Source organism: Tetrao urogallus (assembly GCF_951394365.1).
Source record: "Tetrao urogallus genome assembly, chromosome: 2".
In the NCBI taxonomy this organism is placed as follows: Eukaryota; Metazoa; Chordata; class Aves; order Galliformes; family Phasianidae; genus Tetrao; species Tetrao urogallus.
The window spans coordinates 17,025,216-17,052,825 of record NC_136814.1 but is presented as its reverse complement, the minus strand read 5'-3'; the positions used below and the strand labels follow the sequence as shown (position 1 = coordinate 17,052,825).

The 27,610-nt window shown below is 38.6% G+C and overlaps 1 protein-coding gene across 2 annotated transcripts; it reads right to left on the bottom strand.

Annotated features, from left to right (window-relative positions):
• Positions 1 to 260: 260 nt before the first annotated feature.
• On the bottom strand, positions 261 to 27,610 carry WDR26 (WD repeat domain 26; the record flags this gene model as incomplete). 2 transcript variants are annotated; one of them, XM_079532841.1, is made up of 14 exons in its annotated part: positions 261 to 286; positions 1,769 to 1,954; positions 4,390 to 4,519; positions 5,126 to 5,204; positions 5,746 to 5,891; positions 6,734 to 6,853; positions 8,248 to 8,388; positions 12,212 to 12,350; positions 17,495 to 17,651; positions 18,411 to 18,508; positions 19,121 to 19,257; positions 25,708 to 25,809; positions 25,942 to 26,041; positions 27,261 to 27,610. In XM_079532841.1, 14 exons carry the CDS (start codon positions 27,608 to 27,610, stop codon positions 261 to 263), a joined length of 1,911 nt encoding a protein of 636 aa, XP_079388967.1. The 2 variants fall into 2 exon arrangements, with proteins under 2 accessions (XP_079388967.1, XP_079388968.1); XM_079532842.1 differs by having other exon boundaries at positions 25,753 to 25,809.

Genomic DNA, 27,610 nt, shown 5'->3' with positions numbered 1-27,610 from the left:
AATGTAGCACAGTTCTTCACAACCGATGGGGGGTAATTTCAACACGGTGTCCAACAACGTTCTAACGACGTGCTTCATCTTGACTGGTTACTATGAAGCAAGGTGGTAAATGTTTGGCCCCAACCGGGCTTCAGAAATGGTTCTTTTTCATGACGAGCATGTCTGTCCAGCTATCAATCATGTTTGTTTGCACCAAATCCCAAGCCATTTAAAATACGACTAATTAAGTTAAACTGAAGTCGTCTGCTCCAAATTCGCCATCAACTATCCATGCTACTGCATTCCTCTGAGCAAAAACAAAAACACAAGAGAAAAAAAAAATCAAACCTTGAAGATCTTATCAACAGTTAGCAATACTATAATTACATTACATAAATACACTGTGCTAAGTGTTACTAAGCATGCATAGTTATACTGGAATTTATAATGCAACTAAATCCCATAGTAAAAATTAGCAGTTTTAGATATCATCGCTCATAATATCTAAACTTAGCACGTTAGCTGTTGGTACATGAAAATTGCCTCTTGCAAAATAGACCACAGAATAGAATCACCAACGTTGGAAAAGACCTTTAAGATCATCCAGACCAACCATCCAGCTATCATCAATATTTCCCACCAGTCCATGTCTCTCACTACAACATCTAAACTGTTACTTGAACACCTCCAGGGACGGTGACTCCACCACCTCCCTGGGCAGCCTGTTCAATGAAGTACATACATTTACACTCAAGTTCCAGGGGACTGTGCTAATTACAAAGCTGCCTGCCACCAATTTAAAGTTCCCAAGTTGCTGGAGATATGTTCTGTGCACCTACATTTCTTGTAGATGTACTGCCATGAGAAATCCAGTTTTTATCATTTCTATTTTTAATAGACTTTAATAAATTATTTTCTGGAGAAACTAAGAAAGTAAGTAGGCAGGTAACTGGAAGAAAACAAAAATCCAAATACAAGTGAAGCAAGCTGAAGCATAGGCTTCAGGTCTGTGTGTTACGTTCAAGATGTTACAAATGAGACTGGCAAGGCTGCTCAACCTAATCCAGTACTAGAAATAGTCCGAAAGCATAGGAACAGGGAAAGGAGATGAATCTTAGTCTTAGCATCCTTCCAACTTCCAGCCACTTTCACCTGAGGGACATTCTGAACTAGAAGTGTTTACTCATCTGCTCACACTTCATGGATTTCTCTTTGTTTACTTTGTTTGGTTCCCCTTGAAATAACACCCACACTCGGCATCCAATACAGGGCAACTTAAAAGACAGAAGTCTACAAGCTGTACAACAATCCCCTAGTTTTCATCTTGCTAATAATTCTGAGGACTAGGTAAGAAGGGCTGGGAGAACATGCATTTTGACAGTGAAAAAAGTTACACTTATTTAACATGTGGCTCTCTCCAAATCACAGATCACATCTGATGATCAGGTATGAACCAATCATGTACAGCTTGTAGGATGCAAAAATTTCACTCTCCAGACTCAGGAGAACACTTGTGTGAACACTGTAATAGCATGACATTTGCTCAGAATGCATTATTTCAATGTTAATGACATTACATGCACTTCAAGCACTAGGGGCAATGTTTAAGAAGTCTACACAAGTTAGTCAATGTAATAGTGAGGTCTCAGTGACATCACAGTTTCCTATACGGCCATGTGAGAAATTGGGAGCATCAGTTTGGAAATGCTTCTCCACAGCACAGAAAACCCACTGAGGCAGTTGATAGCAATTAGAAAACAGGCACGCACACGCACACACACACACTCACCTTCAATATCCTGGTTGTCTACAAAAGGTGCTGGTCCCCATATTCTAACAGTGCCATCATCAGAGGCGCTGGCCATCATGGATGGAATCTGCGGGTTCCAGCTCACACAGTTAACAGTACGTGTGTGCCCTGTCAGCTCCGCAATTGGCAGCTCGCTACGCTTGTGCCAAATATATACTTTGTGATCTAAAGAAAACGTGCATTAAAGAAAAACATGAGAAACATTGCTCTACACAGATCGATTTGTTGTATCAAGCAGCATTTCCATGCAAGCTCTCAGCCATTACAAAGACATGAGCATTCTTATAAAACCTGCATCTGCTGAATGGGCAACAGCACTACATTTTTTTCTTCTGAAAGCGATCAAAAGAGTACGGGCAAAGATCTTCCACTGAGGGCATGCTGCTTCCTTTTAAGCCTCGCAGGAAAAACATGTGACTGTAATGCAAATAAGCCAATACATAGATAAAAAACAAGCTGAGCTACTTACTCTTAAGAATATATAGTTGTAATCTTATTCAAAGGGAACACTTACATTATTACTAGTTTTTTTAAAAAAACAATCACATTTACAGATTAATACCTGATTATAAATCACAAATACTAGAATATTTACAACCACCACATGTTACTATACACTAGATCAGATCACAGCTCTGCAGTTAATGGAATAAATCTTGCTACTAGAGACTTGCCATATTCCACTTAATGTATCAAATTACAAGCTATTTCTGCTTTTGACACCAATTCATTCCTGAGTTGTATTCAAGTACAAATAGATGCAATAAACAATCCCGCAGATCTTATTTTGTGAAAGGAAGCTTTTAATTCTTTGTTGCAAGATAGAACAAGAAATGAAAAAGTGAAATGGTCCACTCCGCTGCCATTTTTTTTAATGTTTTGTTTTATAACCAACCATACTTAAGACTAAGCATTTTTTTCCTCCCAACAGTAGATTAGCAGCCTTTAACAACCGTGTGGGTTGATCTTGCTAAGTAAGCCTTTGGAATATTCCAAATAGAGCTATTTAAACTGAACAAGCGTGCATTATTGGCATTACAAAAACAGTAAGTACTAACATACTGACTTGAGCATCATTTTGTCTGTTTTTTAATCTGTTTGGAAGGTTTTAATGCATAAGTCATTCTGAAGACTTAGCAAACAAAACAATCCTTCTCTACTCCTCTTCCCAATCCCCTACAAAACAAACTTGCTTTCTGACCTACCTGCTAGAACAGCATCACGGAATCACGTGATAACTCAACTGTCTTCTGCTGAACCAGCTCGTTTGAGTACAACACTTTTACACACACTTGTATTAACGCAAATGTTCTGGTTGATTTCAGGAGACTACACATCCACGCTATTCATCAAATATTCATCAAACAATTCACTCTCTGCTTAAATACTGGACACGCAAGCCTCTGCTGTCTAGGAGAATCAAAGCCTAAACACAAACCAGTATTTTGGTGCTTGTCAGAATGCCTGTATTTTATTTTTGAAAAAACATACTAGTAAGGCAGCAGTCGATTTCCTGTTCAGAAAGAGACCTTCATTTTCTTCCTACTGATTAATTTGTTAGGAAAAAAAAGGTCTACCTAGCTGACAGGGCAACCTCCTAAGCGTAAGAGGTTATGACAATGTAATCCATTACATTTTTGTTTCATTGTTTTGGTTTGTTTGTTTAAACAGTGACTTTTTGTCAGTAGCCACATTTGCAACAATTCCAAATTGTGCAGAGGCAATAGCCTCAGGTAGACCAAATCTAAATAAGGTGGCATAAGCATCTACAAGTGCCGAGTAGTTTACAGACAGTGAAAACAGGGAACTTGTTGATCCCTAGAGGTTTGCACTGGATTGGAGATGCTGACCTTCAGTCAGTATCATCTACCAGCAGTCCTTGTCAAAGAGTAAGATTTTAGATGTATTTGCTGTTTTCTAAAAGAGGATATTAGCAATGTCCTGGTCCTATTTTCTAACATACATGAGTTACACAGTGATTATATTTCAAATGAAATCCTTAGCCCTGCATGTAACTTCTGTGGGAGGTGATGGCATTACATCAGCGACAGCACTGAATCAATTCGAGACACAAGCCATTAATAATTTCTTTCCTTACCACAGAAAATGTGAATAAAAACACATCACACAAAGCCTTTGATTCTAGAAGGGCTCCTTAGTAATATGTCAGCAACTGCTTAATTTGAGACTACTCCTCTGTAATGAAGCTGGCAACTCTGACTGAAATTCAGATCACCTCACCACACCTGTACCTTCAACAGGCAAATGAGGCTATTACTCTGTGGTAGTATTTGTGATTCAAGCCATAAGTGCATCCTTCCACAGAAAGAAAAAACCCTCAAGAACATCCCACACACTTTTAATTAAAACTGTTCAGATGCTTTAGAGGACAACACAATAAATTCATTAGTGCTTTCTCCTGGCACCAATCTGTCAAAAGATTCATTCTGCTAGCACACAATTACTTCTTGAAGTATGCTATAATCTTGGTGCTCCTCAGACTTATTTAATGAACCATTTGCTTGTTTTTAGAGATTACAGATGCAAAGTATAGGAAGGATACAGCATTCCAGTTTTCTGTACAAAAGGGATGATGTTACCTTCGCTGCCACTTGCAATGAAGTCTTCATTATGACCCCCAAAACATGAATGAATTGTGTAAAATCCTTGTGTAACTCCTTGATACTTCCTCACTAAAACTCTGTCTTGTAAGTCCCATAAGTGAACTCCCTGTGAATCAGAAGTACAGAAGATTTTTTGTTTTAAACCATTGAACTTTACCCACTGCATTCTTTTGAAACTTTTTATAAAAAGTTTAAATATGATGAAAGTGCACTACTTCAGACAACTTTGGTAGTGTTACTAGATCAAGAGAGTAAAGATACTCTAAATTGCTAGCTACAACTTCCTGGCTGTAGTACCATCCATTTTGAAAACTATACTTAATCAAGGTCCCCAAACCAGAAATACATATATTTTAATTTAATCCCAACACCTCCCCTATTCACCCCCAGATGTCAACCTCCCACAGTTCTTGCATTTTCTGGTTTCTCTGTATTACTGCCAGATAATTACATTTAAGAATACATTTTTCATAGTATTAAAGCCTTGATTATAAATCACTTCAAAAAGTCAGTCTCAAGGATAAGATTACTTTCTTGTCACAGAATATTCACAAATGTAGTATGACATTAAGGTTTTCATATTAAACTAAATACAACTGGTTAATATCAAATATTCCAATTTCCATCAAGATAAATGCAAAGAAAATGAAAAGCAGTTAGTACTTGCAAACAGATTTCTTTGCAGTTCCATTTGGAGTTGTCACAAACTCACCTGAGTTGCTACATTTAACAAAGCTAAGCGGCCATTTTTTGAAATAGTAAACGACATTATAGGGTGATCCTCTTGTACTCTGAAATTGAAAGACATCACTGTTAAGAGTATGCTTAACCAAATAATAGTGCAACACCATGACAAAGAGTACGTCTCATCTCTGCACTTCTATCAGCAGAGAAAGACGGTGCTGAATTTGAATTTCTATTTGATATTTAATATTTCTTTATGTCAATACTAGCCAGGCCTGCAACAGTTTGTTAGTTTTCTTATACTTTTGATGAATTCCAGGATTAAATGGACCTGATGCCTCAAATACAGCTCCTAACTTTAAAGCAGGATATATTAATGGATGGATATACTATATATGTGAGGCAACCACAACACAACAACAAAAATGCCAAAACATTGACAAGAAAACTCCTGTGCTTACAAAATTATTTCTAATACTTGACCTAACGCATCTAGCCGCAGTTGGAAACCACAAATTTTTATCCCATATTATTCTCCATTTAATACAGACAGCATTCCAAGAGCATTCCAAGAAGTTGTTTCTCATTCTGCCCCACACACTTTCTCAATCTTCTCACACAGCCAGGAATTCAAAACCTGATACTCACATGTTCCTGTCTGTAAGATCCTCAAAGTTATAACCCCGAATTCGCTGGTGTGTGTCCGACGCTAAAACAGTTTTTCCATCACTCAAGCACCAAAGACATTGTACTCTGACCCCTTCCCAGGAGTCAAGGAGATTACCATCTAAGTCCTGATCAGAATGAATAAACAGATAGATAAACAAGCTTTTAGGCTCAGATTTCTGGAGGAGTTATGCAACAAACATCTTTTTCCACCCTCTGTTCACACAGCAGCTACAAAAAGCAATCTTACCATTTAATGAAGAGGACTTAATGATTTAGGACTTGGATTGGATTAACTGAAGACCTTTGTAACTATCTGTCCTGGAGAGGTGTGAATCCCCTTCTTTGCACATACCAAACCAGAAAAGAAGCAAGTACTTCCTGTCAGGGAGCAATCTGCAAGCTCACTTTTGCAGTGAGTGAGGCTTGCATACAGCAGCATCCTTCCGGACACCAAGTCAGATGACAATTAAGAGTACAGGTGAGACTGCAGAACACTATCTAAAAATTAACACTAATTATGAAATGAGGGCTTCAAATTTCTGTTTACACTAGGCAATGACAGCATGCAAAAACTAAAAGAAGGCATAGAAAACTCTAAGGAATAAACAAAATATATGGGCAAAGGCACTGCTTTTTAATGGTCTGTTTTCAAAAGAAGCTATGACAAAAATTTCCATCCCACCAATCCTCCCTTATGCAAGGTAATTGCTTTGTGAATGCGTTTGAGCCCTTCTGACTAGTACACAGAAACAGAAATGCAGCTGAAATAATAGCATCTGTGTATTGTACGTACAAATTTCAGAGTACTTGAAGGGGTTTTTTTTTTTTTAAGCTTATCTGTGAAGATTCATTTTTAATATATACACAAAAGAAAATTAAAAAAAAAAAGCATCAAAACTCACATTGGACTGCGACAAAATGTTTCTTTCTATCTTTGTTTTCAGTGTGACAGATACAGAGAACTTACACACTGATAGAACTGTCCACGCTGACCTCCTGTTACAAAACGCTTCCCATCAGGATTCCAGGCCACACTTGTTAAACTGTCTTCATGAGATTGGCTCATCTTTGTCCTCAGCTCCCCAGTCTGGAAAAATAAGGACAGTAATGCCCGATACCAGCCAGGAGAATCCTCTCCTAAAATGATACTGATAACTTTATCTAATTTGCAGTACCTGGAAGTACACACATTTCAACACTAATTTAAGAAACAAAACAAGCAAGCAAGCAAGCAAACAAAAAAACCCTATGAATAATGCAATAAAAAGAGAGAGTTACCACAGCATCTCAAGCATTTCCTCAGACTTGGGGAAATTTATCATTTTGTCCCTCAAATCAAGAGGGGTGAAGTAGTGGGTACATCAGACAACTGTGAGATTGCAGTTTAAAGAGGGGAACTCAGAAGAAAGTGTAAGACCAAGATATGCAAATACAAAATGAAACAAACCAAAACGTGGGGAGTGAGAAGGCTACAGTAGAACAAAAGAAAACAGATGACAAGACTGTGTTTAGTAAAAATATACATATATATTCACAACGTTTTCCTCACTAAGCTGAAGCTCATCATGTCAAACTTCAGCTTTTGTGCCCAGCTCATAACACTGCTGTTTCACAGGACACAGAGCCAACAAATGGCTTACCATTGCCAAAACAGTAAGGGTTTCTCTCTATTCCCTTGTGCCAGCTCTAATGCTCTTCACTGAGCCAACTTACTTCACTAAGCCAATTAAATAAATTGAAACAGAACAAAAGTATTTCAAGGGTGGAAAAAAACCCTTTTTTTTTTTTGTTTGTTTCTAGGGAACTAAATTAGTTCAGAGTCTAAACAGTGCAATAAAGACTATACAGCCTACAGCTGAAGCCAGTGAAGCTTTTGTATCAACTCAGCTGCCCATAAAAATCAACAGCAGAAAAGGGTTTTCAAAGACATGGAGAAAATAACCAAATTCCCTATTTTCTGACTGAAAGACAGAAGTTTGAGTCTCTGTGGACCTTTCACTAGAACTATTGGGAGGGTGACACAAAACAACAAGAAACAAATTAAAAGATGCACACTATTTCTAAAATCTTCTGCTAATTATTTCTTTCCTTAGATTGTATTTCTGTCCTGTTTCTTTTTATTTCTGCTGTTCTTCTCTTCAGTAGCTCTCTATGGTCTTGTGGAATTGTGCAATCCCTTCTTAGAAATGAAGAGTCAGTCATCAGATACACCAGAATTGCTACGCAGTCTCAGGCATTCAGACTCCAACTCTATTTTCAGTTCTGTACAAAACGAGTACAGAACTTGTTGGCTGTTTCCCAAATTAGGGAAGAAGTTTAGTCTGTTTTCTATATGCTCACACTTTCGTACGGAAAGTTTGAAGAATTCATATCCTTCATGCTTAATAGATTTATATATATCTACATTAACATACATCTTCTTTTAAAAAAGCTGCAAGCTGACCACAGTTTTATTTTTTTATACTCTGAGTCACCACTTACTTGTACATTCCAGAGCCAAAGCTCAGAACAATCATCTGGGCCACAGGCAACAAGATAGTTGTCATCTGGACTCCAAGCAATATAAGAGACTCCATATGCATGACCTTCTAATGTCTTAAGTAGTTTTAGCTGGTGAGTATCCTGAAACAAGAGAGATTTCGTTGAGGCAACACAAATGAGCTCCTACCACATTTCATATGTACAACATGTTCAAGTACAGCACGGACACTTCGCTTTATGCAACTTGGCACAGGCATTTTACAAGTCCACTTTACAAGTCATGTGAATAAGTTCTTACTGGAAAAGCAGTTGATAGTTTATAGAGTATGACCATCAGACAAAAGCTTGTGCAAAAATAGAAACAAAAGCCAAAAATGAAAAGCAAACAAGAACATGTAGGTATTTGGTTCTAATCTTCCATGACTCTTCTGAACGTGGAACTCACAAGATGTTGTTATGTACAAAGTCTTATGTTACATGACACTCAATACTACAGAAACCTTACATGCCAAAACAAGTCCCTACCTCTACTGGGATACAGAAGTACGGTTATCCATGTTTTATGGAATTAAGTTACTTTCTTAAAAGTAAAGCACAAACATGTTGGAAAACTGTTATAGCTAAGCAGAATTAATAACCAAAACCCTCATCATTAAGGTTTTTTTTTTTAAAATAACCTGAGTATATTTGTGCATTGGTCAGAAAAAGATTTCACAGATGCCTTTAAAAGCTCACAAGTGAGGTATTCCTTTTCTCAGAAGCACTGCCTACAACAAGCTCTGCACCCTTTCCACCAGACTCTGTGAATGAAGCATACTTTGCACACACAGAAGTATCTTACATGAGCTTTATCTTACAACTGCTCTAATGCTGATTTGTCAAAGGAACTTGACTTTCAAGCATCTTCTTATGAGGATAAGTAGTACAACTAGATATTGTGAAAAAAAATCACACATTAACTTCTGAATTACAGTAACATGCTGCATAGAATAGATCTTGCTGAATTGCTTACAACAATTTTTGTGAAGGTTTCTTTGGTTGTTTTTTTTCTGATTTTGTTTGATTGGAGAGGGAGTTGTTCCTGCCTCATACTTCTCTTCAAAATGAATCTGACTCATTTGAAGGTGTTTCATTTCTCAAACTGTCCCATTTTCACTTGTTTTAGCATTAGGCAGAGCATCTCTTGACTTGGGATTCCAGAGAAAGAACATTATCAACAGAGAAAGAGCCTGACGTGGTCTGTTTTCTGGGATCAGCTGCAAGGGATTTAACAACTCCGTCAGCCTGGAGCTTTCCTCATTCTGCTGGCTGAAAAATGCCTCAAAAGAAAATGGGCTAAGAACAATCTTCAAAGAACAGAAATAACAGGAGCAAACACACAGACTTTCTCAAGGACTCTCCTATTTCATTCTGTTCATTATTCCTTGGTCTACATTAGACACTGCCAGGTCTCTATCTGAACCGATCTGAAAAGGAACTGAGTCACATCTGACACCTCTCATCCTGGAGCTTGTCTGCAACTGCTGCATTTTTTTTTTTAAACTAATCCCAGTGGAAGGGTAGCCTGCCACTTCTACAGCACCTCATTTGAGAGGCAAGGGGAACCGGATGCGTATCATTTTTTCCTTACGATGATAGGAATTGTGGCTGTCACTCTCCTACTGCTCTCATCCCTTTCTACAAATACAATAGGACTGCTATAATTTGTCTTGCTCTCACTATAACAGCAGGTATTTCAGGTAAACGTTACCAAATTTAGTCAGTTTGCTTCGCATCTGTCACCTAAATAAATCTTAGCAATTCTACCCCTTACATATAACTTCCCAAATTTTTGTTATGAAGAAGAAAAGACTATTCAGCTATTAAGTCTGTAATGATTAAGTTCTTTGGCTGAGAAGTCAAACATCCGTCAATAGTTTTTGAGAAAGTGTAGTAAAAAATAAGTTCCAGTAAGAAACAAGTTAAAGGCAAACTCTACCAAAGGAAGATGCATTCCAGACAAGACAATGTCTAATGTTTGTGCTTTAGAGATTCTGCCACACTTTATAACAGTCAAATAATGCATTCCACACTCAAATCTAGTTTACTCAAGGTATTATTTAATGCTGCTGAAAGAACAGCAAAATGAGCAAATGGAAATGAAAACAGAAGCATGGGTTAAGACAGTTCAGATGACAAATAGATGGGTCTTAGGAAGTAATATATTAGTAATACATTAGTATGGAAAAGAAACACATTTAGAACAGTGTGCCCCCATCACTGGCCCAGAATTGGATGGTTGTTTCTTTACAGCTTATACAGGCAGATTAGAATAAATTTATTTACTTAAAGGCAGGAGAATCTGATTAAATTTATTACTCAAAAGACATTGTCAGCTGCTACAGGAAATGTGAAAAGTATGCTCTGGCAAATTTGAAATCGGAGTTATATGGCTTCATATTATTTAGAAGCCTACCTCCTTGAAATGTTTTAAGAGGTTTCCACCCCTGCCTGTACTCAAATACAGAAAGCAGAACTGTACACAGCTTTCTACTCTTTACTGGAGATTTTGTTCCCATAACAACCCACAAATCTAAGTGTTAAGGTAACCTAAAACACAGTATGTTTATTTGGTTAGGTGGCAATTCATCATGAAATGTACCATCAGAATGTTGTGAATTAAAAGTTGTCAATACAAAGTCAAGTAACAAATCAACAGCAAAGCCACTTGATCCTCAATTTAATTGGAATTGCTGTTGATTCTTTCTTTTAATTCAAAAATCACATTGAGCACAGAAGTCACATTATGTTACTGTATATCTCTCAGCTCAAAGCACATTGGATCCAGTAACAGGACTAAAGCCAAACAACAGTTCTACACCTGAAAATTTGCTAATTCATAAGATGCATATAATTATACACAATCAAAAGGTTGTAAGTTCTCCCATTATCTGAACATCAAAAGGACTAAAATTATATAGCTTAACTCAATTGTAGAAAAGGATCAAATTCAGTTCTCAAATCCTACTGAAATTTATACGGGACCATAAAAACCTTCGATCTTCTGCTTAGCTTAACAGTTTGCAAATGTGTTGTTAAGACCTGCAGGAATCTTTTTCTGATAGTGTTTTATAAGCATTAACAACTCCAGCTACTTGTGTGCATGTATTAAAGTTTATTGATAGCCTTCAGTTGTTATGAAAGATAGGGACATACTTTCATCCTATTTCTAGAAGACAGTAGTCTTGGATTCTCTTGAACTTTTTATTTAGGTAAGAATAGATATAGGCAGGAAATACAAATCTTGTATCTATTGGATATTTGATATAACAGGAAATGTGGCTCACATTTGATACAAGCTAAAAACGTGGCCTGTAAGTAAATGGCTGGGTACAGTCTCCCACGAGTGGATTCTGCCAAGCATTTAAATTGTCAGCTCAAACTAAGACAAAACAGAAACTAACGTGAAGTGATATAATAATGCAACTTTAAGCATACACCATTTTATTACTCAGAAGTCATGTGAGATGGACAGACTTCTTTAAACTCAAATGTAGCCACGGGTTAATTTAACAGATTTAATCACATATATTAGCAAGTCACTTAGAAGAAAGTGATTATCTCTTAACACTGCCATGCTCGTTCCACTTTCACCAATGCTTCTCAAAGCTTTCAAGCTAAGCAGCACCCCTGGAGGGCACTAGCAGGCTCTACTCAGCAGTGCTGGTTAGGGGGCACAGGGAGTTCCCATTCTAGCAGCCAACATTTCAGGCCCTACAGGCATTGGGTATTCAGGTGTCTTCACTAACTTAAACTGACTGTGATCTTCAGCTTTTCCCATCCTAGACAAATACCCTACTCAGAAGGGCTACAGTACATGCTAGTCTGTCTTAGAAAAAAAATAAAATCAAACCATTCTAGCAAAAAAGTGGATATATAGGGGGAAAAAATCTCATACACATTTTAACGTATGTTGCACACTTACTGGATCAACCTGCCATATAATAACAGTTGTATCCTTGGATCCTGTTGCTAGTTTAGTGCCATCATTGGAAAATTTACAGAACCACACTTCATTACAGTGCTCCGTTAGTATCTGCTGTGTATAGCAAGGGAACTGTTTCCTAGGGAAAAAAAGAAAGGGATGCGTTAAGCAAAAACAAAACAAAAAGAAAGAAAGTAGTAAGATACATATAAACAACAAGACAAAACCCAACCAGTCTAATAAAAATTAAGAATGTATTAAGTGCCAGATCAGGTAACTTAGACAAGTCTGAAAAAATTAAGTATCAAGTAAACAAAACTAATTGTACAGATAGTCTTATTACCCTCACATAATTCATTATGCTTCATATAACCTGGAATAAACCTAACCTCATTAGAACAGGGACAGCTTTTTTACTGTACACTTTTGTGATGTACAGAAAATACTAGAGCCAGTCTCATGGAATCATGCACAAAGAATTTCATTAACATGCAAAATCTTTTAATGTATTTATAGCCAGACCATGCAAGATACTTAAAAATAATTCTTACAAGTTGAATAAAAGAATAGTCTTTCTTGAACTGGAGCTTGCAGTAAGTTGTGGGGTTTTCTTCATTGCGTAACATGTTTTTCATTTGTTTGTTTTACATTTTCCTTGTATACACACACAACTTTAAGCATAACACAACAGAATCACAGAATGGCTTTGTTTGAGAAGAACTCTGAAATTCCAATCCCCTGCCATGGGTAGGGTTGCAGACCAAGCTGTCCAAAGTCCCACCTAACCTGGCTTTGAATGCCTACAGCTTCTCTAGGCAGCCTGTACCAGGGCCTCACCATCCTCATCATGTTAATAACGCTTTAAGTGTTCCCCTGACCAAAGCCACACTATTTTGTAATGCATTAAATACTTATCAAACTAAATATTATATGATAAACTACTGAAAGGATCAAGTGTTTCCTTAAAGCTAATATTTAATCTTCTAGTTACATTCTGAGGAAAGGCTAACAGTCAAAATATTAAGATCAGGAGACACATTCTGTTTCATTCACTGCTTGCCCATTACAAGAGTAATTGGGAGCTAGTCTAAAGTAAATGCAGGCTTTTAGAGCAGATGACTGTAAAAGACTTTAAATAATACTGCAGTTATGAAGTTCAGTGTTTGGATGCACTAAAAGTTAACGCCTAACCATTAACATTTATTCCTGAACTACAGGTACACTGGAGAGTGTTAATCTTTCAGTGAGTTTTTATGATGCCAGCACAACAGGGCAACACAGCTCTAAAGGGATATGAAGTTACTACTCTAAAAACAATATCCTATGCAAATGCACAGCTGCACTCATTACAAGAAAAAGCCGGCCTAAGAAGGGTTACTTCCTTACATTTGTATTTTAATATACAGTTGGTGGTAGCCAAGCTGGCAGACACCCTGAAAAGCTGCTTTTTAAACCAGAATTTTCTGATTAATACAATGACTGCATTCTCTCAGTTCATTTCCTTCTATTAGACGATACACCCCAGCCTGTGTTTAAAGACCACTGAGCAACACTCAACCACCACGCATCCCCTCATTTCCTGTCTTATGATAGGGGAGGATAACCACATTGTACATACACATACCTGTATCCATCTTCCTTTGGTATGTCTAGTCACTTCTAATAGACTAACACAAGTCTATTCTGTATTATTCTGCCTTAAGCTGACCAGGAGTTGTCTAATTGCCACTGGAACAGCCCTGAGTCCAAGGTTAAAAGCTCCACCCGTGAAAGATGACTTTGTTTTATTGAAGCCTAAAGGGAGGCAAACAAGTCCTTACACAGATACCTGCACCTACAGCAAGAGCTACGCTTCGTTATTATTTAGCCATGTTGTAGTAAATTAATATTTCTCCTCAGAGCAGCAGTTCCTTCTTGAAAGTTAGATTCTTTATCCATAATTCATACAAAGTAAAAAGGGTGTACTGCATCCCAAGACATCCATTTCAGCATATGCCACTAAAAGAAACACTCAACTAAAATACAAGCACTGCTTTTACAAAATTAAAACCCTGGGTGCTTTTCTTAAAGACAAGAAGCAGCAGCACAGTGCTGGAGTAAACCATTTCCACAGAAAGGAAGCCTTGAGGTTACTAAAAAAAGTTAACAAGCACAGCCAATATCACAGCTGCAGACCCATCCGATGTTGAAGTATGCTATCCACAACACAGTCAGATCCGAGCTCTCTCAAAAGTCCACCAAATGAAACAGAACCCAGCAAGATTTACTTCACAGACAAGCGATACATTAAATAATGCTGCAGTTATTCAGAAGTTTCTTGTCTACATAATGAGATGCTATTTTAACTCAAACTGTTTTGCTTTTTTGTTTCCTTACAAGTTGCCCTGTTCAGCGCAACATACTTGAGTCACGTTGTTCACATATTGAAATAAAGTATCTAATAAAGTTATCCACTGTTGCATGTACAGAACCCTAAATTTAACTACTACTAACAGCTACTTTTCACTGTATGTGGAATGAAAGATTTATTCTTCAGCTTCTACAAGAGTTCTTTTTCAAAAATGCTGCATTAGCCTATTAGAAGCATGCAGAAATGCAACAGCATTCATTTCTCTCGGGTTTCACTATGAATTCAGACTTAGGTGTATTTACGTGAAAGCTAGAAAATTCCAGGGGAAAACGAAAACCACCTAAAGGCTTTCCAGGTAAAAATAAGTAAATAAGTAAAAATTCATACGTGTAAACACAAGGGCTGCTCCCAAAGTAATGCTTCCTATTGTATTATGTTGGCTCACAGCATCAGAGGCAGGTGGTGGTGGTATGGCAGTAGAGGTGGAACCTTCCCACCCATATTCCACTACCTTTTGTTGCTGTGCAACAGATGGCAGCAGAGGGACACTCTGACACAATGGCATCTGACATGGAAGCGTGTACGGAGCAAAGGAGTCTGACTGATTTCCTCCACGCAGAAAAAACCGAGCCCATTGACATTCATCAATGCTTGCTGAGCATTTATGGAGACCAAACAGTGAATAACAGCACAGCGAGGTGGCGCGCAGCGCATTTCAGCAGTAGTAACAGCAATGTGAAAGACAAGCCATGTTCCAGACAGCCAGACTTCAATGAGTGCAGCATGCAGGCTCTTGTTTAACACCGGCAAAAATGCATAGCTCATGGAGGTGGCTGTGTTGACAAATAGCATTTTGTAGCTGCGAATTCACTCTATCAAATAGTGTTACTGTGCTCTTTGTGTCTGTTGTACATAAATAGAAGGCATTACTTCCAGAGTGACCCACATATGGAAGTGATCACCCCCCTCCAATAGCATCTATTATCAAAACAGAATGCACAGTAAGACTCCATGTATCACCTTCACTCCCAGCAGTTTCCTCTCTCTTACCACCTGCTCTTGTGAAGTTATTTAGTCAAACATTCTACCCATTAGTGCACTTGTAAGCATGCTTTCTTAAAGTATTGCCAGAAATCCAAAACATTAGTTCCAACTAGAAAAGGAAAGTTGTCAGTGTTTATTTAGCTGTTACAGTACTTAAGTTGTCTAAACTATTAGACTACTGTTGCATCTGTCAGTTTAATCAAATTGTGGCTTCCACTGTCTTTAACTCACCTCATTATGCCCAAGCATTGCAGCATGTACAGCGTATCACATACTGATCTCAGACCCCTGCAATAGGTAGTTACAACAGGTTGAGTTGAGGACAGAATGGAAGCCTTTATTTTGAAGAGCTTCTGTTGCTTTTTTTTTTTTTTTTTTTTTTTTTTAATTATTTTGGCCAAACTTTCATGTTAGCAAGTAGATTCAGATCAGTGGAATTGGAGTCCACATTTATCACGTGGTATCCAGTTCTATCTAGTCCACCTTCACACTTTTTACAGCTGACTTTAAGCTCTTTAAGGTTTGATTAAACACACTGATGTTCTACAGAACATCTACTGTTATTTATTGGCTTGTGAAAAGACTAAACCACTCTGCTAGTTTGTTTTTAAGACTCACTTCTGAAGTAGGGAAAGCCACAATTCCTTTATCTGATCACTTCCAATAGCTCTTAAAATGAGCAACAGTCAGAAGTCCATGCACATGAGAAACCACTAGAACAATGTGATGCAGCAGACAAAGTGTAACAACAATCTAAAAACACATACTTGAATAAAGTACCAGATATATTAATTTTAAAATCTTAAGATGGTTACAAGCAAGTACTACAAAAGCCTGTATCTTTCAAAATAGATTCTAAGCATTCAAAGCAGCCAAGTTCATAAGATCTCTAAAAGCAAGTTCATCAGACAGTAACTTAACTTTTCAGATGAACTAACCTTGACTCAAAAAAAAGTCTCATATAAGCCCAAGTTTTAGCCCGCTACATGAAAGAAAAGAAATGAAAAAGGAAAAACATAGGAGGGTACTGTCTATAGGCTGAGTTTTGCAGGTGTTCTAACCCTCATTCCTGAATTACTGTATTACACCAGTTTTCTAAAAAAAAAAAAAAAAAAAAAAACTACACTGAATTTTTAGATCCTTGGCCAAGTTCTCAGTATAAAAAGAAAGCCAGTCAAATTAGGTATTTGTTAAAATAAATTAAAATACACCACAACAAGAGCCTCCTGCTTCTGTCTAGAGCATGGCATTTTAAGGATCCAGAAGCAGCACCAATATGCACGTAGAAGAGATTCTCAGTTTTTACTACCTTATTAAGAACTATTTTCCCAAACTTTTTTTCTTCATATTAGACATTAAACAAGTGTGTACTGCGTATTTCAGCTCCCCAACCCGTAAATCTTAGAAGCACCTTATCGTTTACCATTAAAAGCTAAAAGTTGACTTTATTTAGTGTGCTTCAGTAGGCTTTCTTCATCCCAGTAAGCTTGAAGGCAGAACCTAATTAACGTACTGGTGATAGCCTAGTTAAAATGTGGCAGTCATGTATCGACTAATAAACAGAATGGCTGCCCAAAGTTACGGAGCAACAAGTAGCTAAGGCTTAGCATAAAAACATATCCTACTCATACCCACCCAATTACAATTCTGAAGTTTAAGTATGGCACCATTGCCTCATACCCAGCTACCAAAGCCTTCCATACGCGCAATGTGTGAATGTATCCAGTTCCAGCTCTACCATTCAATTTATAAGACCTGCCTTTTCCCAGAACTGTTAAACACATTGGAATCATTTTCACAACCCTCAAAACAGTAGGCACAATTAAATTACTTTAAGAAACACAGAGAAGATATTGCCATCCATCTTACAAGTAGAAAGGGCTTCTTACCTACTACAAACGTGATCTATAAGCAGCGAGACAGAATCTAGATTACTGTCTAGTTTGGTATTATGATATAGGCACCGGTCCCGTTGTAGTTCCACAGCCTGACGCAGCAGGTTCTGTAAACGCCTTGGAGGAAGCATCACTGAGGGGGGCAGGTATGCTATTAAAAAAAATTGTTGAAAAATACATATATCAGAACCAAGTTAAAAGTAAAAGCACTTATTGAGTGTTTTTGGAAGAGACTTCAGCGAATAACGCAAAAAGCTGCTGAAAAAGAGTGCACACAGCTTGTAATTCCAGATGTATACCTGTAGACATGGCAAGCATGAGTCTCTGGAAAACAGAGCTGTAAGATATTTACAGCTACCGTATACGCTGTCTTGGCAAGCAAACATCATTTACACAAGCTCACTCACAACCCAGTACTTCACAAAATCTGTCAGATTATAAAGCAGCATCAGTTGGGCTCATCTGAGAAGTTCTCAATTAAGACTATCAAAATGAAGAATACAATGTGTCAGAGCTGCAAAAATCCATGGTGTTACACAAGCCACAAGAAACCAGAGGAGAAACTGAAATCCACAGCGCAGTTTGAGATCACTGTTAACTACTGCTGGTATTCACAGTGGTTCAAGGACAGTTTCAGCCTCTCACTATAGCTGGCATTTACAAATCAAACTTCCTCCTGACCCAATGAAGGAATTCATCACTAAATTACATTATTAATGCATGCAACAGAACTAAGTAATTATAGCTAATCTTTAGCTCTCAAAGACCAAAACCCAGAGGCACATAAAGAACTACAAGAAAACCAACAACTGGTAAATGCAATTAGAATGAATTTCCTGGATACATGACTATGTAGTATGCATTTGAACTACAGAGGTGGAAATAAACTCTAAACATTCAAATATCTTACTCTGGAGTTTGTCCAAAAGTTTAGATCTGGAAGCTGTTCCTTTCCCTTCCCACTCTGCTTTTGCACGCAGGTCTTCTGCATGGCTACACATCAGATACCTGTTTAAAAACAAAAAAACAAACAAACAAAACACACACGCCAACACACCTCTTTCTGGAATCATTCTTTCCACTTTTAAGCATGATATATAACATTCTTAATTTCAGAATATATTATCTGGAAGCAAGTTACTTAAGCTTAGAATGATAGGAAGAAAGGCAAAGAATGCAGACATATTTCAGAACAGACACCTACAAATTGTCAATAGATAAGAAAATAAAAAGAGCCCCAAGAGGGTTGTTTTCAGAAAGGTAAAAATACCTTATTTTCATCTAAGTACAATCTAGACTAAATTCACCAACTTAAGCATATTTTTTTAGTTATAAGATAACAGACCAATAATTCTCAAGATCAAATGAGCATACATGCATATGTATTTGCTTGGGTTCCAGTACAAAAATCATATCAAGTTACTCACATGCATCTAAAAATATAACATTATCTACTGAATGCTTTTTCTTTACTCACCGCTTTAGACAGTGCATCTTACTACAGATTATTTATCAAAAGGATAATAGCTTTAATGCAGTTTGAGCTTACAAAGTCACTACAAGCTACCATAAAAGCTACAGTATTTCTTCAAAAAGTCCTCTCAAAGTCCAAGCACTTACCCACTGAGGACATGAATGCGTTCTGTATTATATTTCAGAGGCGTCAGTTCACAGCGTAGAACTTGAAGTGCCTCCAGGACCTTGCCATCCTCCAGGTACTCCAGGTACTTCTGCTGCAGCAGCAAAAACTTCATCCTCTGACATGACAGAAAGCAGCAGTCAGGGGAAAAAGGTTGACTGAAGTTTCAGAAAACGTTTGAGCCTAAACAGAACAGTAGAAACCATTCTACTATGCCCTTCAGAAACACAACTATATCTAATGTTTCATCACTCAATTTCTTTTTGCTGGATTTTCAACAACACTGCTGCAGTTAAGTTATTGATGTAGGCATCCTCCTACCTCCTTTCTCAGATCCCCCCTTCAACTTGCCTCCATTTCACATTCACATTCTTTTCAGTCACTGTTCTTCCAGCCCTGAATTAGAGAGGCTTCCCAAACTTAAAAGCCCGAGAAGAAAGAAAAGCTCAAGAAAAAAGCCCAAAAGCAACTAATCACATACTACAGACCACATGACAGCACAGAACACAAGAAGCCAACTTGACAAGTTCTCATACTGCTTACAAAGGAGCTGACATGGATTGTTTGCATAGCTGTGTAACATATGGCAATAAAAAAAAACTGACACTGCCTGAGGTCTTGTTTTGTAGCACCACATTCAGTTGTTTTCCTTGGGTGTTTGATCAATTTTCAAGAGTACAGAATAAAAATAAATAACAGTTTCCGAAATTCAGGAATCACTTTTTATTTCTTGTTCTTTCATCATTTTCCTTTCACCTTCTCCAGGTTTTTCTTTCCTGTTTTGTTTTTAAGTAAACAATTAACCCTACTACTCTAACAAGTAAAGTATGTGGAGTTAAAAAACAGCAGGCCATTTCTTTAGAAACTTACAGTTATACCAAATTCTTAGACAGCTTGACCAATTCTGGACAAAACTATTCAGTGTTTGCACATCTTTGTTACTGCCAGCACTTATCAGAGGGATAAGAGGTCTCCAGTCATCAGGTTAAATTGGAAAACTTACATTCATACACATATCAGTGAAAAACAAAATAAAAATCACGTGTAGCAAATCATATTTGCTTCTGTAAGGAATACACCAAACAAATTCAACCACCAGTTTCCTTTGCTTTGTCAGATCTCGAGCACCACCTCACTATTTTCATGCACATATTTGGTCAATGTTTACTTGTTAGTTTCAGACGGACTGCTGGCCTCCTTAAGGAAAGGGATAATTGGGAAGTTTAAGATATCTCTGTCTTATTAAAGCTTATGCAGAAGTTGAAGGTTTCAAATCTGTAAAATCTTAGCTAGAGAACAAAGCAGTTTTAACTTCCAGAGACTTTCAGTTCTGCAAAAGAATAACATTTCCATATACAGTCTTATATCATTATCACAAAGCTTCGTGAACCCTCAACTATCTACCGTCTGTATGCGAAGGGCATGCCTGTATTACATCCCCTATAGAGCTCTTCAGTTTGTTTGGATTTGGAATCTTAGAACAAAACATGAAAATAGAGCATCGCTGTACAGTTGTCTTTTTCCTCCAGGAACAACAGTTTCTTTTTATGTTTGGGTGACAGGTAGAGAACCAACTAACAAAAACAAAAGCCAAAACCCAAACCCAACCTCAGTGGCTGCTCCCATCCACTAGGCCAGCAGGCCTCACGCTGTCTGCGCACTCAGCAGCAGCAGGAAGGTTAGGAGTTTCCTCTCCCAGCTGCGCACATGCTCAGAAGGAGGCATGGAGGAGCTGGGCTGCTAGTCACGTACCATTTTTTTCACTCCTTTGTCACCTCACACTGATGATCACTAAAAGGTAAAAATAGTCTGATGTTTCCAGTTTATAACAAAAACTGTAATTCCTTTAACTCTTCTTCTCTAGGTCACTGCATGTATGAATGCAATAAATGTAATAACAGTACCTGTATTTAATTACTCTTTTCTTCTCTGCTTCTAGAGAGTAACATGTTAATTTAATTTCTTCAGAGGAAAGAAAACACATTTTATACAGACAGACACACAAAATCCCTAAAAACCAGTTTTTGCAGTGCCAATTTCAACAGCGCCGTGAAACTGTTACAGGAATATTACCATGCAGAATACTGTTGCCAAGTCACCCACAGAAATGTAATTTCAGTTTTGGTTTAGAAAATACAATTCCCAAGAAGGGTCATCAGTGCCAGGTGCACATTTTGTGTATTGGGAATACAAAGCATTCAGAACATGTAGTACCATAGACTTCTGCTATTGCTAAAATAAAGGAGAATCAGAATAAAAGATAAACGGCTTCACATTGTAAAATACTGACAGCATAAAGGCAGAGACTGAAGCGTTAATAGGAAAACTATTATATCTAAGCTATGAAGCGCTCCAAAACTTACCCTACTGCATACTCAAACAATACCATGAATGCATTCTCCTCAAGGCTGAAGGATTCCAGTGACATCATCCTTCCAAGTCTCTTTTTTTTCCCCGTGTGCATGTGTGTATATATCAAAACACTCCCTCCCACTATTTATTTCTGTGCAACTCGTCTCTTGCCTGACAAACATTTCACTGAATAACTGAGTTTTGTCTTCCCTTTCTCTCAGCTACTTTCATATGCCCTACAACAGCTAATTACTTCCAATACAATCTTCTCAGGGCAGATAAGACCACTTTGAGCATAACAACTTTTCTAGAACCTAAACAATCACTTCTATGAAGAAAAGAGAACTGTTTGGAACATCGACAACTGTAGCTCAAAAGCAGAAATCCCATCATTTATCTCAATGAAACTAAAACTGACCAGACGCAGTGCACTCACCAAGTACAACTTGCTCATTTTCCATATTCTTTAGCTGCCTTATGAAAAATGGAAATGAAAATTACTATAATTTGAGTTACACCACATAGAATATAATGGAAGCGCCTGGAATTTGTTGTTACCATTTCAGTGTTTGTAATGGAAATTCAACATCATTACATTTTTTACTGTTGAAGAATTTCAATCCAGACACTACCACCACTTAAGATTATAGCAAATGATAGAAAAGTCTCTTCAGTCTACAAAAAAACATCGAAGAGTCTCAATACAACAGTTTCATCATAGCAGCCTGACTGTTCTCATTCAGTTAACACCCTCTCACCCTGTCTTTCAACGCTACAGTCAGAAGATAAAGTACATGAAGATAAAGTACATTACTTCTGTTTCTAGAGGTTATTATTTAAGTACAGGCTGGGCCTCTGGTCATCCTGAGGCAAAACACAGACATTCAATAGAACTAGAGTTGCTGGTTTTGTTTGTTTTGTTTGAAGAAAGCAAAACCAGAGTATGTACACCCAAACTACAGCCTTTATTTACTAACACTCATGTTTAGCAGAAAAGCCCCTTGCAGAACCTAAAGTTCTAGGAAGCCTGACATGCAGCATGATTCACCAGCACAAACTAAAGGTTAAAACAACTGAAGATGACAGGACAAGTATCCTACTATAGTTGAGAAAATAAGATTTTTCTGACACTGGTTACAGTAGTAAATCTTCAGTAGTTTAAATACCAGGATGCATAAGTACATAATTTTAGGGTTAGATTTTACTATTATTTTTGACCTGCATATCTTGACAACTCTACTGTACTAAGAGCCTATGGTTCAAAATACCGAAACAACTCTTCTTTGAAATGAAAAAAGGTAACCAGAAGACATGTTGAAGTGATCACCTGATGTTTCAACAGATATTCTCAACACAGTAGCTATCTACTTACAGGCCTGCAGCACTAAGCCCCTGGTTTCCATGACTTTTATCTTTAGCACTTGGACAGTCTTGCAAAACCACAACGCTAATAAATACAAACAGTTAACAACTGTTACATCCAAAACTTGAATGTAAGACCTGATAATGTAAAGATCTGAATATTTTCTGCCCTACAGAATTGAACAAGGCATCCAGTGTATCAAATCATGTCACTTAAATGGAGCTCACCTCTCAATGCAAGAGAGCTGCCACACAGGCAGGTGGAGCACTTCACTGACACTAGTCAATAACTTTCTATGCTGCATTTCTAGGCTGTATACTTTCAGAACTTAGGGAAAACTCAAGTAAATGGGAAAAAAGTAAAGTGCACAACTGTGAAGCATATTCTAGATTAAAACTATAGACATAGGATATCTAGATTCTCTCCCACATTCATTTGGTTCCCCAAGACAGATGTTAAAATGTGCCTGCACAGCTCAAAAGTAAGCAAAACATTGGGCTAACCAGGAACTGATATTTTTTAAGTGCTACCCAAGGAAAAAAATTAATTATTATGCTTGACTCAAGTCTGAAGTTTGTCTCAAGACAGCTGTATCTTACATGCTGGAAAAGTAAACATGGCTAATCGCATGCTATACTGCTAATACACAGCACTCAGTTGTGTTGATGAAAACAGAAATAAATAGCAGACTGTCTTCTCCCCATCCACATCCTCCCCATCCAACATCCACAAGTAGCTTTTAAAAACACATCTGAAGTTTACAAATGGAGAGCAGCCATTTCATCTTCAGTGCTTTCAACTGTAGAATCTACAGCACTTTATAAAAATCAGCAATTAAAACAGGAGTTTTTAAAGTACATACGTAACCCCTTCACTGAACAGACATTTCAAAAGCAGGTACATATCCCCATTATTTTGACAAGGTCATATTGAGAGGCAAGAAAAAAAAACAAAAAAAACACACTCAAAATATGCATCCTAGTTTTTTATATACTGTGTCATCTAAACTTTAGGTCCTCATTCTTCTTGTATGCATGCATTGAGTCACACTGTATGAGTAACAGATCAGAATTCAAACCTAAAAGATCTCATTTTCTGTTTTTGAATAGTTACCTGCAGCATCATCTTGTTTGCACTCTCCTTAATCAAGACATCTATCATCTTTATTAGCTCTCACTTTGCTGCAGTCTGGAACAGCTACAGAGCACAAAGCATCTCTCCTTACCTGTAACAGCCTTTTACTAGGTTTCCAGTTGCTGACTGCACTAACTCCTACCCATCCCTTTACCCACATAAAAATAAAAAATGGGGAAGGAAGGGCGTGAAGATGGAGAGAATTGTACTTATCCTTGCAAACTATCACTGTCTTATGAATAAAGACATCTAATATTTAGAAGTTATCTGTTTTAAATTATATGAAATTTAGACACAGGAGAACAACTTAATTTTTTTTTTTTTTCAGGTAACAGTCTACATCAGTTATCTGTATTGTAACCAGTTTTATTAAAGCAGTTAAACATCAACATTAAAGAACAGAGGCATGCTTTCAAAGATGATCAAAATAGCAGAAAACAAGCTTCCCCTTTTCCTCCCTCAAATTAATTTCTTCTGAAAAGTACAGTAATGGCAGACACTTAAAAACTCTCAACTCCTAGAGACAAGAAACACTTTAATAGTAAGAAACTTTTCAACTTCTGAAGGGAAAAACATGAGAAAATTTGCTTCAAATGATCACATTCATATTTTCATGCAGCAGTTTCAAACTTCCAGCGCTTACAGACAATCAAGAACTGCATGCAATGCTCTCAAGTATTTGAGGAACAGAGCTTCATTTTCTCAAGTCCGAAACAGGAAAAAATGAACAACTGGTCTAACTAGGAACTGTCATGTTTTGGCCAGATCAATAGAGCAGAATGTAAACTTCTCTTAAAAATTCTCCTATGTTTTGCTAAACATCTGTTTTTCCTACTTCACTTCCTGTTCTCTTTCTTTCCCTCCCCCACTGGACAGGAAATTGTCTTGACAACAAATGAATCAGCTAGAAGTAGAGCTAAGCAGCCATCAGCTGATTCTTCACTGTTTACAGTCACAGGCACTTCAAAAAGCACTGCCACTTTTTTCTCCCTAAGTGACTCTAGTTGTCCTAACTTCATTTCATTAGAATAAACATTTAAGCGCAACAGAACAGGCAGTCTGCAGAGCTAAGTAATCATTTTTTATCTCAAAATAGAAAAAGAGAGCCAAGAAACACTTTCCTCAAAGTAACTGAAATCATAACAACAGACATTGTAATTGTCAAGTCACAGGATCTGCAAACGTCTATTTCTAGGTTCATCTTTGAAAAAAGCCAGCCAAAGAGAAAAAGCTCCAAATAAAATCCCAAACAGCAATACAAATACATTTGCTCTTTTAGAAGCCATCTGGAAAAGCAACAGTATTGTTCGTGTTCTATAGCAGCCTCTATATTCCTGGGATGTGCAATGACAATGCCAACTCTACATTTGCGTTACTGCATCTTTACTTCCAAATTTTTCTTTCTTTAAGAGAAACCTAACTCCAATAAATACAACAACTGTGAGAAGGATTCCAAGTTTGAAATCAGTATTCAACACAGACAATTTCCATGGAAACAGACCTATTTTAGGCCTGTTAGAGGATCTATATTTCATCAGTTAAGTATACTTAACAACATTTATTCACTAAAACAAATACTAGGCTTAATACTTTGGTGTTTCCTATCTCACATTCTAGAAAAGAGTGAAAAGATTAGTACATTTTGAGATAGCATGCAAGCTGCTTAAACGACAAAGAAAATAAGAACTAACTCCATAGTGAAAGATCACGCTATTCAACTAGCCCAACTATACAGCTCTGAAAGAGTTCAAGTGTGCCTCTTACCACAATTGCATGCGGAGAATGCACTAAGGCCTTAAGTTCATTCAGGTCGTTCTCTGCCTGCAGAAATCGGCATAAGAAAAAAAACAAACAAACAAAAAAGAAGTATATAAGGAGGGTGGATTTTGAATTCTCTCATAGATACTATAAATTTAAACATTGGTTAATACAGTCCTAGAAGCCCTACGTTACCTTATCCCATTCTCCTTCCATGACATGATTGCGGAATTTGGTAGCAGAAGGATGTTCTAAACGACATCCTGACTCTTGCATGAGAAGATCAACAGTCTGGCTGCAGGAGAGATACAGTGTAAAAAAACCCGACCAGTTTCACCCTCACAAATATACCGCCTGCTACGATAACAATTAACCACATTTAAAAGTAACTTTATTAAAGTAAGAAGACTACCACCAGATTCAGATGCTTGTCCAAAAGGTCATCTCAGTTGCCTGAGACGTGTAAGCAGCTGCCTATGTCTAAAACAAGTAGTCAATTAGCTTGAGAGCTTCACTGAAGTACCATGAAGGATGTGACTTACCAGCCACCAAACAGCCAGCCCTGCATAGCAGATAGCCTTCGTGAAGGAAGAGACAGACTACAGCTGTTAGCCACTGGCTGTCAACCCCTGCCCCCCCCCCCCACCTCCCATAAACGAGCACAGAGCTATGCACATCTGCAACAGGCCTGTATTAAAAGACTGGCTCCTTAAAATATAATAAACAAACTCACGGACCTGCAGCCCTCCCCCCCTTTACACTAAAAATAGCTTATTTACTGTGGTGCCGTCTATGAACAGTCACGAGTTGTCTGTTGCTGTAAACTTGCCTCTTGTGTCAGGGGCAGTTCATTTAGCGTGCTAAGTTCTTTATAATTGACCCGGCCCACTGTGTTTTGAAGACTTGTTTTGCAGTAGCTACGTGAAGGCTTCGCAGGGCTCCTACTCCAGAATCACGATGCGGTGGTTTGAGCCTTGCTCACAAAGCAAACGTCGCGATTAAATTCTCAGATTCACCTTTCTTCTGTGTAAAATTATTTCCCCTATTCTGATTTTAAGAGAGAGTCAACGCGCTTGCTCCTAGCCTACAACAAAACACGGGGCTGACACCTTTGCCATCGGCGGGGACGAAGGCTCGGCAGCGGAACACAACAGCCCGTTTCGGCCGAGTTCGGTTGCTGCCAGCAGACAAGCGAAACCTTGGAGCTCATCTGCGAGAAGCCTTCCCCCACGCCCAGCCGCGGGCTCCATTACGCGTACCCGATAACTTCTCCCCCGCTAACACGTTGCTATCGATCCGCCTTATCAGTGAGCGGCCCGGCTTCCATATTGCCGTCCCTTCCCGAACCGCCCCGGCCCGCCGAGCGGAGCGGCACGGGGAGCACGACGCGTCCGGGCTCCATTTTCGCCAGCCCCCAGCACTGCCCTGGCACTCGCCTCCCCTCCCCGCGCCGCCCCGGTCCGCAGAGGGCCCGTGCCCGGCCGCCTTCCCCTCCTTCCCCCGCCGCCACTTACTTGAGGCCCAGGCCGTGGAGGTGCTGCCCGATCAGCCGGATCACGTCCTCGTCGGACTGCGAGAGCCGCTTCTTCTTCTTCAGGGCGCTGCCGCCGCCGCCCCCCAGCTCCGCGGCGGCCGTGCCGGGCCCCCCGGCGGCAGGCACCCCGTTGTTGACACTGAGGCCGCCGGGGCTGCCGCCGCCGCTGTTGGCCGAGGGCAGCAGCCCGTTGGCGTGGGCCAGCTGCTCGCCGGCGGCCGTGCCCGCCGAGGCCTCGCCGTTCTGGGCTCCCAGACAGCCCAGCTCCGGGCCCTGCGGCGGCTGCTGCTGCTGCTGCTGCTGGCCCCCTCCTGCCCCGTTGGCCTGCAT